We start from the raw sequence: 10737 nt of genomic DNA, 5'->3' as shown, positions 1-10737 counted from the left end.
TGCTGGGCAAGCCCCCTTCTCTCCAGACCTGTTTTCTTTATCTGTAAGGGGAGAGCACACTCTCAGAGCTCATGGAATTCTGTGCTCCTGTGACTGTGCGGAGGGGGTGAACTGGCAGGAAAAGAAGCTGCTCGTACTGAGGCACACAGCAGGCTTTAAGGCAATATCGTTCTCATCTGGCGACACTTTTGCCCCCCCCCAAGACATATGTCAATGTCTGGAGACACTGTGTTACTGCAGGTGGATGGAGCTACTGGCACCTAGTGGGTAGAGGCCAGGGGTGCTGCTAAAGATCCTGCAGCGCACAGGCAGCTCCCTACGAGGAAGAATTGCCCTGCCGCAAGTGTCAGTAGTGCCAGCACTGAGGGAGCCTGCCCTACAGAGGCTGGAGTCCACCTTTTGCTCCTGCACTTTGCCATCATCTCCTTTGCAATTCTCTCCTGATCAACCCTCTTGCTGTTGAAGAAACAGGAGTTTAATTTGCTAAATGCTGCTGCAGTTATTGGCTGATCTTTAAAGAGTACTGGAGTTCCCATCGCATGGCTCAGTGGTTAACGAATCCGACTGGGAACCATGAGGTTGCAGGTTCAATCGCTGGCCTCACTCAGTGGGTTAAGGGTCCGGCATTGCCGCGAGCAGAGGTGTAGGTTGCAGATGCGGCTCGGATCCTGCATTGCCATGGCTTAGGTGTAGGCTGGCAGCTACAGCTCCGATTCAACCCCTAGTCTGGGAACCTCCATATGCCCTGGGTGCAGCCCTAGAAAAGGCAAAAAGACAGAGAAAAGGACTAACTTAACTAGTGTTAAGTGTATGAGGGCTCATTTAGAGAAGCAGAATCACTGGGAGTATATAGTCCATCAATCTGTCTGTCTGCCTGTCTATCCATGTACCTATCTCATCTATATGTGGAATTCATTACAGGGCTTTGACCTTCTCAAGTGTGGCAGCTGGTTAAACAGTCTCTGAGAGGTTGTCTTCATGTCTGGTGGTAGAGCTGAAAATCCGTAGGGCAGGCAGTGGGGAAGGGATGATGGTAAAAAGCGAGGGAAGGGGAGCAAGGATGAGCTGGAGAACCCCTGCCAGTTCTCTCTACCTCCAGTCTGATGAAGTGAGTCCCGTGCAGGAGAAGCTTACTGGTGGCCCGTGTCACGCAGCTGAGCACACACCTGGCCCATGAGTGTGAGAAGCTGCAGAGCGATCTGGGGGAAGGTGTAGCAGTCATGGGCCCAACTCTGCCCCACAGCAACAGGGCCGCCCGTAGACAGCCGACGCGCCTCTCAGCCTCGCAAGCACCGACGCAAACTGGCCGCTGCTACGCTTCCATCTCCAGATTCTGGCGGAAACCTCTCTTGCCCTAACTGGAAACATACAGGGATGAGAATGCTGGACAACGTAGTTCAGCCTGGCTAACCCGACATGTTACAATGCCAGAAGCAGCGAATCCCCGTTTTTGAGAATGCGTCAGTTAGGTATGGGCCTCCATCTAATCCACATTTGCCCAAGTTGACCTGTGCCGCGTTTGCTGAGCTGGGAGGTTTTGAGGAGGTTTTGAGCCTCTCTTTCCTTCGGATCAGGAAACATCTGGATGGCCTCCGCGTTGTTATGGTCTAAGGAAGGCTTTCTTAGACTTGAGATCTTCTCTGCTCTTGACGTCAAGCGCTGAAGACTTTGCTTTTAACATGATTGAGAGAGTGACCTAATAGCCTTCCTAGAAAAGAGATCAGAGAAGCAAGACACTGAAAGTTGTTTTGTAAGTTTCCGCTCTTGTGAAATAGCCAGAAAACGTTTGTAAATCCACAGAGATAAGAAAGAGATTGATGGTCGCCAGTAACTGAGAGGTGGGGAGGAGATGGGTAGTACCTGCTTAATGGGTATAGGATTTCCTTTGCAGGAGCATGAAAATGTCTTAGAAGTTAGAGGCAGTAGGTGTACAACACTGAATGGACTAAATTGTTCACTTTTTTTTTTTTTGGTCTTTTTAGGGCTGCGCCCACAGCATATAGAAGTTCCCAGGCTAGGGGTCAAATCAGAGCTGTAGTGGCCAGCCACAGCCACAGCCATGCCAAATCGGAGCCACACCTGCAACCTACACCACAGCTGACAGCAACATAGGATCCTTAACTCACTGAGGGAGTGCAGGGATCGAACCCATGTCCTCATGGATACTAGTAGGGTTTGTTACCGCTGAACCACAATGGGAACTGCCCTCAATTGTTCACTTTTAAATGTCTGTTTTGTGAATTTCACCTCAATAAAAGAAATTTTTTTAATTTAAAAAGTTTAGAGATAAGTAGTTTCAAATTCTAATCTCAAATTTGCCATTGCTATAAAATAGATTAAATTTTTGAATATTAATTTTTTTCCTGCTTTATTGATGAATAATTGACAAATGAAAATTATATGTATTTAAGTTATGCAATATGATGATTTGATACACATTATGAAGTTATTACCATAGTGAAGTTAATTAACATCTGTCACCTCACAGTTACCCTTTTTTTGTGTGCGTGGTGAGAATATTAAGATCAAGTCTTGGCAAATTTCAATGGACAATACAGTATGATTATTATTATTTTAGCTGCACCCATGGCATGCAGAAGTTCCTGGGCCAGGGATCAAACCCACACCACAGCAGCGACCAGAGCCACAGCAATGACAAGGCTGGATCCCTAACCCACTGAGACTCCAGGGAATTCCGACAATACAATATTAACTATAGTCACCATTTATGTAATTATCTCCAGAATTTTATTTATTTATTTACTTATTTTTTTGTCTTTTTAGGGCCACACTCGAGGCATATGGAGGTTCCCAGGCTAGGGGTCTAATCAGAGCTACAGCTGCTGGCCTATACCAAGGCCACAGCAACGCCAGATCCGAGCTGCCCCTGCAATGTACACCACAGCTAACGGCAATGCCAGATCTTTAACCCACTGAGCAAGACCTAGGATCGAACCTGTGTTCTCAGGGATACTAGTCGGGTTTGTTAACCACTGAGCCATGATGGGAACTCCCAGAATTTATTTTATTTGTTGTTTATTTTATTTATTATTATGTATCCATTGATTTCTTGGACACAAAAAGAAGGGGTTTGAAAAATAACTCTTTGAGTATTCCGGTCTGCAAAAAACAAAACACAACCAGAAGTCCAGAACCTTCTGTTGGGAAATGAAGGCTCTCATACTGCCCTGGTATCGTGCTCTGAAAGCAGTGAAGGAATTCTGCCCTCCTGTTGCAGGTCTGGAAAACCTCTCGGTGGGGCTGGCCCCTTTAAGACTGGAGTGACCCGGTAGCTAAGGAGTCATAATGACAAGTTTCATAGGCAGTTCTCCCTGGAAATGTAGTTCTCCCCCTCCAAGACCGGAAGTACGGAGAAGCAGAGCCATCTTCGCCTCAGTTTGGCTGGTGAGAGATATATGTGGATGGGCTTATACTACATCTCTGGCTTCATTTTCTAAAATCTAGATGACCCTGCCCTAGACAGGGGACGGTAATATTTAGTTTGGATTTTTTTTTTTCCTACCCTGTGGAGGAACACAGAGTTTAGTGAAAGGGGAGGAGTTCTTTGAAATGCAGCCTAGGCGTTCAGTCCTATTTCTAAAACCTAGCAGAGAAGGGGAGAAGGTCCTGGCCCAAGAGTATCTGTGAAACCCAATGCTAATGTAAAAGCATCTGCTGAAAAAAGTGCCTGGAACCTATGTGGATTTTGTCCAGGTTTTCATGAATCCAGTATTCCTGACTCACGGGCAGTCAGTGCTTTAGGAATCCCCCAGGACTCGCACTCAGAGAAGGGGGTGAGAGCTGCCAGCTCAGAACTGGGAGGAGAGGTGCTGACGCCACCCTCAGAGAGCCCAGGCCTTGGGCACACACACCCTCCTGCATAGACGCCTTCTTCTTCTGGGACAGGGAGCCAAACTGATTGGTATCTGTCACCGCAGGAGATGCTGGCTTGGAAATGGACATGCTGGAGGACCTTGAGACCCTGTGGTTCAAGTGTGGGATTCAAGAGGAGGACCACAGTTGGCTCTATCTGCTGGGCCGTTCTCGTGGGCTGATGATCAAAGCCTGTGCCCACGCAACCTTCTTCTGCAAGCTACTCCGTAATTTGAGGTAAGCTTGGTCTCCGAGGTCAGGCGGACAGAGAAGAGTTTCACTGCAGATAATCCAGATGACTTCAGCTTCTTAGGTTGGAGAGTAACTTTGGCGTGGGGAGTGTCTTCCTACCCTTTCCACCCCACACGCAAGTATTCCTGGTCTGAAAATGATTTCCTTTCAGTGAGCAGATTGATTAAATCATTCATTCATTCATTCATCCATCCATCCATTCTCTCATTCACTCTCATTGGGATGACCAGCTTGTCTCCCACGACTACTAATGACAAACCATTCCATGGCTGTTGGCTGAAAACGGGGTCAGTTTTTTCTTTGGGGGCTGAGCTCACAGTGGAATGTTTCCTCACAAGAAAGTCTCCTGAGACTTTGGAGGCCCCTCTGGCCAGAGGACTTGCCTGAACATAGGAACACTGATTTGCAAAGTTCTCAGTCCCGTCCTGGCTTCTGGCACTTAACAAGGGGGTTTGTGAGGCCCTCGGACTAGGCTCCAGGATTCGGTATCTCTAGGTCACTCTGGGAGCATTTGTTCCCCCAGCCCTCAGTCTACCTCTCAGTTTACTTTTCTATGAAATTAGATTAACTCCTAGATGGTGGGACCATCTGATCTAAAGTGAACGTGCTGTGGATACAGCACAGACCTGAGGAGGCAGACTACATCAGGAGTTTGCTGACTGGCTGGTTGATAGGATGCACGAACCTATTGGCTGCTTCTAAGATGACTGATAAGAAACTAAGATGGGGAGCTTTTTTTAACATGCATTCCTCTTCCCTCCCTCCCTCCCTTCTTTCCTTCCTCCCTACCCCTTGGCATATGGAAATTCCCAGGCTAGGGGTTGAATTGGAACTGCAGCTTGCAGCTGCTGGCCTACACCACAGCAACACGGGATCTGAGCCATGTCTGCGACCTACACCGCAGCTCACAGCAATGCAAGATCCTTAACCCACTGAGCAAGGCCAGGGATTGAACCTGCATCCTCATGGATACTAGGTAGGTTTGTAACCCGCTGAGCCACGAAGGGAACGCCTCAGGAGTCATTTTGTAATTAGATGGATCAGGCACAGAGCATTTTCAGCTCTCCTTTTAACCAAGAGAAAAGGTTTAAATAGGATGTGGTTTGTGATACTTGTATGGAAACTTCAGAGATTTAAGACTCCAATTTGCAAAAAAATACAGAACAAATACAAGATTCTGTATAACAACATAAAACAATACTTTCCGTACTCAGAGGTCAGACTTTGTTCATCTTGGGCTATAGAAACACATCCAGAACCAACAGTAAGTGAACCTCCAGAAAGAGTGGCCTCAAATCCTTGGTTCTCAGTTTCTCAGGTCTGTTTTCCCCTACAAACCATTGACTTTTATAAATCATTACATGTGGAAAAAAAAAAAAAAAGGCAAAGTTACCTGGCTTCTTGGGTTTGTACAGAACTGAAAAAACAAGCTAGAAAGAGGAGGTGTGCGGTGGGAGAGGGGTGCATGTGTCCTGATGGAGATGGAAGTTGACAGCTGTCTGCAGGGGAAACCGGGAAGGAATTGGCCCACCATGTTCCAGGTCAGCATGTGACTGTGGCCGTTTACAGTGATGGTCCCGAGTCAAAGAAACACTTCAATATTCGATCTTGTGTTTGAGAGGCAGGGAAGTGCACAGTACATGTAACCCCCCCCAAAAAAAGGTTCATTTAAGAATGTTTTAGGAGTTCCCATTGTGGTGCAGCGGAAACGAATCCGACTAGAAATCATGAGGTTGTGGGTTCGATCCCTGGCCTTGCTCAGTGGGTTAAGGATCTGGCATTGCCGTGAGCTGTGGTGTAGGTCACAGATGCGGCTCGAATCTGGCATTGCTGTGGCTGTGGCATAGGCCAGTGGCTACAGCTCCGATTGGACCTCTAGCCTGGGAACCTCCACGTGCTGCGGATGCGACCTTAAAAAGACAAAAAAAAAAAAAAAAAGTTTTAAATAAGTGCTTTCTGGAACAATCTCTCGGGAGGAACATTTCATTCCCTAAGGAAGCTGGGTCAGTGGTATATAACGGGAATGCTTCTCTCTGAGGTACCTCAGGTTCACAGCAGGCTGCAGTGGAGGCGTCAAAGCAGAAAACGTCAGAGGTTGACAGTGAAGAAGGGCTGAAGGTGTGCATGTAGTTGTGTGTGTCTGTGTTCACTCTCCAGAGAGTTGTTCTCCAGAGAATCATTACAGGAGCAGCAAACGTCCAGATGTTCTATGCCTGGGATGCTTGAGGACACTCCTGATGACGAGGAGTTAAAGGTGGGCATCGTTGGAGGCGGCCACCTGGGGAAGCAGCTGGCTCACACACTGCTTCGGCTTGTCCCCATCCCTCCTGAGTGCCTGCGGATCTCCACTCGGAGGCCAGAGGCCCTGGGTGAGGAGCACTGGGTAGGAACGGGGCTTGGGTGGTGCCCTGTGGGTGGTGAGGAGGCTGTTTTGAAAGGGTCCCTCGGAAGAGGAATCCTTGACTATAGCAGGCTGAGCTCTCAGCTTGCGAGCCCTGAGAAACGCCAGAAAGATGGTCTTTTAACTTGTCCTGTAAAGCAACTTCTCCAATAAATGTTTATATCCATCTTTACTCCCTGTGCCTTTGGTGGTGAGATATCTTTCTGGGTCTTTGATACAGAGAAGCTTTCCAAACAGAATTCAAATCTTCTAACTGGGCCGGTTGGAGTATGGTGGGTGTTTCCCAGTTCCAAACATTTGGCCTTATTTTTTGAAAAATAGTATTTATCAAAAAAAAATTTTAATGTCCTGTAATAATTCCATTTGCCAACCTATGGTGATAGATATCAGAACAGTGGTTGTTTCTGGGGAGACTGAGAAGAGGCCCAAGGGGTTACCAAAGGGGCTAGTGGGGTGCAGAGGGGAGATAAATAGGAGTTTGGGATTAGCACATACACACTGCTGTATATACATAGGTGAACCAATAAGGACCTACTGTATAGCATAGGGAACTATACTCAATATCTTATGATAACCTATAATGGAAAAGAATCTGAAAATGAATATATATGTGTGTATGTGTGTGTGTGTGTATAGTTGGATCACTTTGATGGACACCTAAAACTAACACAACATTGTAAATCAACTATATTTCAATGGGAAAAAAAAGAAGAAGAGGGCCGAGGGAACTTTCTTGGGTGATGGAAATATGCTATATCTTGAGAGAGGTATGAGTTAACATGGGTGTATGCCTTTGTCAAAAAGAGTCAAACTGGAGTTCCCATTATGGCGCAGAGGAAGTGACTAGTATCCATGAGGATTCGGGTTCGATCCTTGGCCTTGCTCAGTGAGTTAAGGATCTGGTGTTGCTGTGAGCTGTGGTGTAGGTTCCTGCATTGCTGGGGCTGTGGTGTAGGCTGGCAGCTGTACTGTGATTTGACCTTTAGTCTGGGAACTTCCATATGCTGCGGGTGCAGGCCTAAAATGCCAAAAAATATAAATAAATAAATAACCTATAATCCCTTTACCAGGGTTATCGTTTTCTCTCCATTTTTCCCCTCTGATTAATATCAGATTATATCAGTAATTGATACTATACAAAGCTTTTTTGTATCCTGCTTTTTTCACTTCATGTATCATGAGCATATTTTCATATTATTTAACATTCTTTAAGATTGTATAATATTCTTAAATGTGACTGTATGATAATTTATGTAACTATGCCATATTTAGTAGGACTTGTGCATAATTTAAAAACAAAATTACTAGGTCAAAGAACAAGTACAGCGTTACTAAGATATACTTTATACATAATAAACTGCAAATTTTAGAAGTCTACAGTTTGAGGAGTTTCTGGTGCAGTGCAATGGGATCAGCAGTATCTTGGGAGTGCTAGGACACAGGTTCAATCCCTGGCCTGGCACAATGGGCTAAGGATAAGGTGTTACTGTAGCTGTGGCCTAGGTGGCAACTGGCTCAGATCTGATTCCTAGCCTGGGAACTCCATATGCGGTGGAGTGGCCAAAAAAGAAAAAAAAAGTGTACAATTTGATGTTTGGACAACATGTATACTACTGGGAAACCATCAACATAATCAAGGTAATGAACTTCTCTACCTCCCGCAGGCCCCCCAAACCCCCAGAAAACCACTGATCTGATTTCTGTCACTTCCAATTAGTTTGCACTTCATAGAAATTTGTATAAATGCAATCATACAGTTTGTGCTTTTTGGGGGTCTGAATTCTTTCACTCTGCATAATTATTTTGAGACATACCCATGTTTCATGTATTGATAGATATCCTTTTTATTTCCAACTACTGTTTCATCACATAGATATTCCATAGTTCATCTCTTCCTCAATTAATAGACACTCAGGTTGTTTCCAGTTTGAGGCTATTACAAAACCTGTTATGAACATTTGTGTACAAATATTGGTGTTGGAGAAATGCTTTTAATTTTTCTTGGGTAAATAAACACTTGGGAGTGGGGTGGCTGGGTCATATGGTAAGTAAATTTAATTTTTAAAGAAAGTTCTAATATATTTTTTCAAATTGACCTCCAGAGGATGCCGTTCAGGTAGAAACTTTCATTAGCACGATGTAAGAATACCCATTTTACCACATGCTTGCCAATGCTAGGGGTTTTCTTTTTTTATCACCATTTTAATATGCCTTTAACTTTTTTCTTGTCTTATTGTCTTTCCTTGATCACTAAAATAGGCTTATTGCTATTTCATCATTTAAAATTTTTTTGTCCAATTTTTCAGCTGGGGTACCTGTGTTATTTTTCTTAATGATTTTGAAATATTCTTTCTGTATTAAGGAAACTAAAATCACATCTTACCACTCAAGGCAAATTTCTTAAATCTCATCAATAGGATCAGATAGATGATATTTCAATAAAATGCATATATTCTTTGGGAAGCAATATGTTTATTAATAATAAAATCAGTTATAAAATATTACTGCATGCTGTATAAGGAAGCAAGAATTCAAAATGCTCAGCATCAGCTTCTATGAACTTTTGAGAACCAAACATGAAAGAAGAGCAGATGTGCATGTTTTCTAAACTTCGCCTTTGTCCTATGCATCTTCCTCCCTGGACGTACATGAGTGAGAATCTCAGCATCAGATTTATCACTTAACTCGTGGTGGTGAAGACTGGACCTCTCCAATGTCTAATATTCTGCTTTCCAGTAACACTTAAAAGATACTATCATACGTTTAACTTCAACCCAATCACGTAATTCTTGAAGCCTCAGTTTTTGCATCTATAATATAGGAATAGTACTAGCCTCTGGCCCCTAAGATCCTGCTGAGGATTCCCTTAGATAATGTATGCAAAGTACTTTGTACATTACCTGGTACATGATAAATTCAATAAATTGGAGCAGAAGGCTTCATTCAGACTTTTTCCTTCCTAAAAAAGAAAAAAAAAATTGAAAAATTCCAGCATTTAGCCTAAACATGAGATGAGGATCTTACAATCTTGAGCACTGCTACAGTGGCCATAATTATAGGGTCAGGGCTTTTAGAAGGCATCAGGGAATCTCTTCTGATTTGTGTGGTGACAAGACTTGAGATAAAATAATTGCCATCCTCTTCCCCACACTTGATGCTGAGGTCAAAGTCCTTTCTACTGTGATTCTTCTGACTCCCTTTATTCCCGCCCAGATGAGTTCAAGAAGCTGGGGATCCAGTGCTTTTACTGCAACTCTTCCCTGGTACAGTGGGCCCACGTGGTATTCCTCTGCTGCCTGCCATCTCAGCTGCCTAACATCTGCTCAGAAATTCAAGCCAGCCTTGGAAAAGCTTGCATTGTGTACAGCTTTGTAGCTGCCATCCCAATACCCAGGTATCACGTGAGCGTGAGCACAGGACCGGCAAATCCTGTCTCCTCATCTCTACCCCTGCCCTTCCCTCTTGAGTTGGTCATTCTCAGTCATAAGGTGGAAGCAGCTTCGTAGGCAGAAGGACCCAGCCAACCTTGGTAATTGTGACTTCCCCACTTTTCCACCAACAGCACTTGTGGGTGGGACATTATTAGAACTGCAATGGGGGAGTTCCCGTCATGGTGCAGTGGTAAACAAATCCGACTGGGAACCATGAGGTTGCAGGTTCGACCCCTGCCGTTGCTCAGTGGGTTAAGGATCCGGCATTGTCATGAGCTGTGGTGTAGGTCGCAGACGCGGCTCAGATCCTGCGTTGCTGTGGCTCTGGCGTAGGCTGGCAGCTACAGCTCCGATTCGACCCCTAACCTGGGAACCTCCATATGCCGCGGGAGCAGCCCAAGAAATGGCAAAAAGACAAAAGAACTGCAATGGAGCATTGCTTCCAACTACTTGAAGCTGATGAGTGTTCCCTTGTACATTAGTGAGAAGGGAGACCACCAGTGAACAAAATGGGATGAAAAGAGATTGAGAGCAATCGCCAGATGTTATTTTTGCACCTCTAGTGTCTATCCCAGTTCCTGCCTACTGGTAACATTCAATATGTGTTAGGTGGATGGATGAACACTCCCGCTAAGAAGAGCTGCCCTCAGTGCTGATCCACACGTTTACACCTCTGAGCAGTGCTGTGCAGGGGACTGTGTTGTTGGGGCTGCATGTGAACTCAGGGGATCACATGGTGGGTTATTCCGGTCCTGGCCCTGTATTCCCTGTCTTGGTGGC

General features: G+C 45.1%; 1 protein-coding gene across 2 annotated transcripts in view; it reads left to right on the top strand.

Annotated features, from left to right (window-relative positions):
• Positions 1-1330: 1330 nt before the first annotated feature.
• NOXRED1 (NADP dependent oxidoreductase domain containing 1) overlaps positions 1331-10737 on the top strand; it is a 23236-nt gene continuing 13829 nt past the window's right edge. The window contains exons 1-6 of one of the 2 annotated variants that reach the window (XM_084969880.1): positions 1331-1469; positions 1575-1750; positions 3239-3405; positions 3939-4110; positions 6283-6494; positions 9740-9920. In XM_084969880.1, coding sequence (XP_084826006.1) covers positions 3956-4110; positions 6283-6494; positions 9740-9920 — 548 coding nt within the window. In that variant the 5' untranslated portion in view covers positions 1331-1469; positions 1575-1750; positions 3239-3405; positions 3939-3955. Of the gene's footprint in view, positions 1470-1574; positions 1751-3238; positions 3406-3938; positions 4111-6282; positions 6495-9739; positions 9921-10737 lie in introns of those variants that run through there. The other variant, XM_084969881.1, reaches the window with a different exon arrangement.

The sequence above is a fragment of the Sus scrofa genome, chromosome 7 (assembly GCF_054392235.1).
Source record: "Sus scrofa isolate SSC_HxYL_T2T_F1_AM1 chromosome 7, Sscrofa_HxYL_maternal_Yorkshire_Landrace_v2.0, whole genome shotgun sequence".
Taxonomy (NCBI): Eukaryota; Metazoa; Chordata; class Mammalia; order Artiodactyla; family Suidae; genus Sus; species Sus scrofa.
The sequence above is the reverse complement of the archived record's forward strand: the minus strand, read 5'-3'. Positions and strand labels throughout refer to the sequence as shown.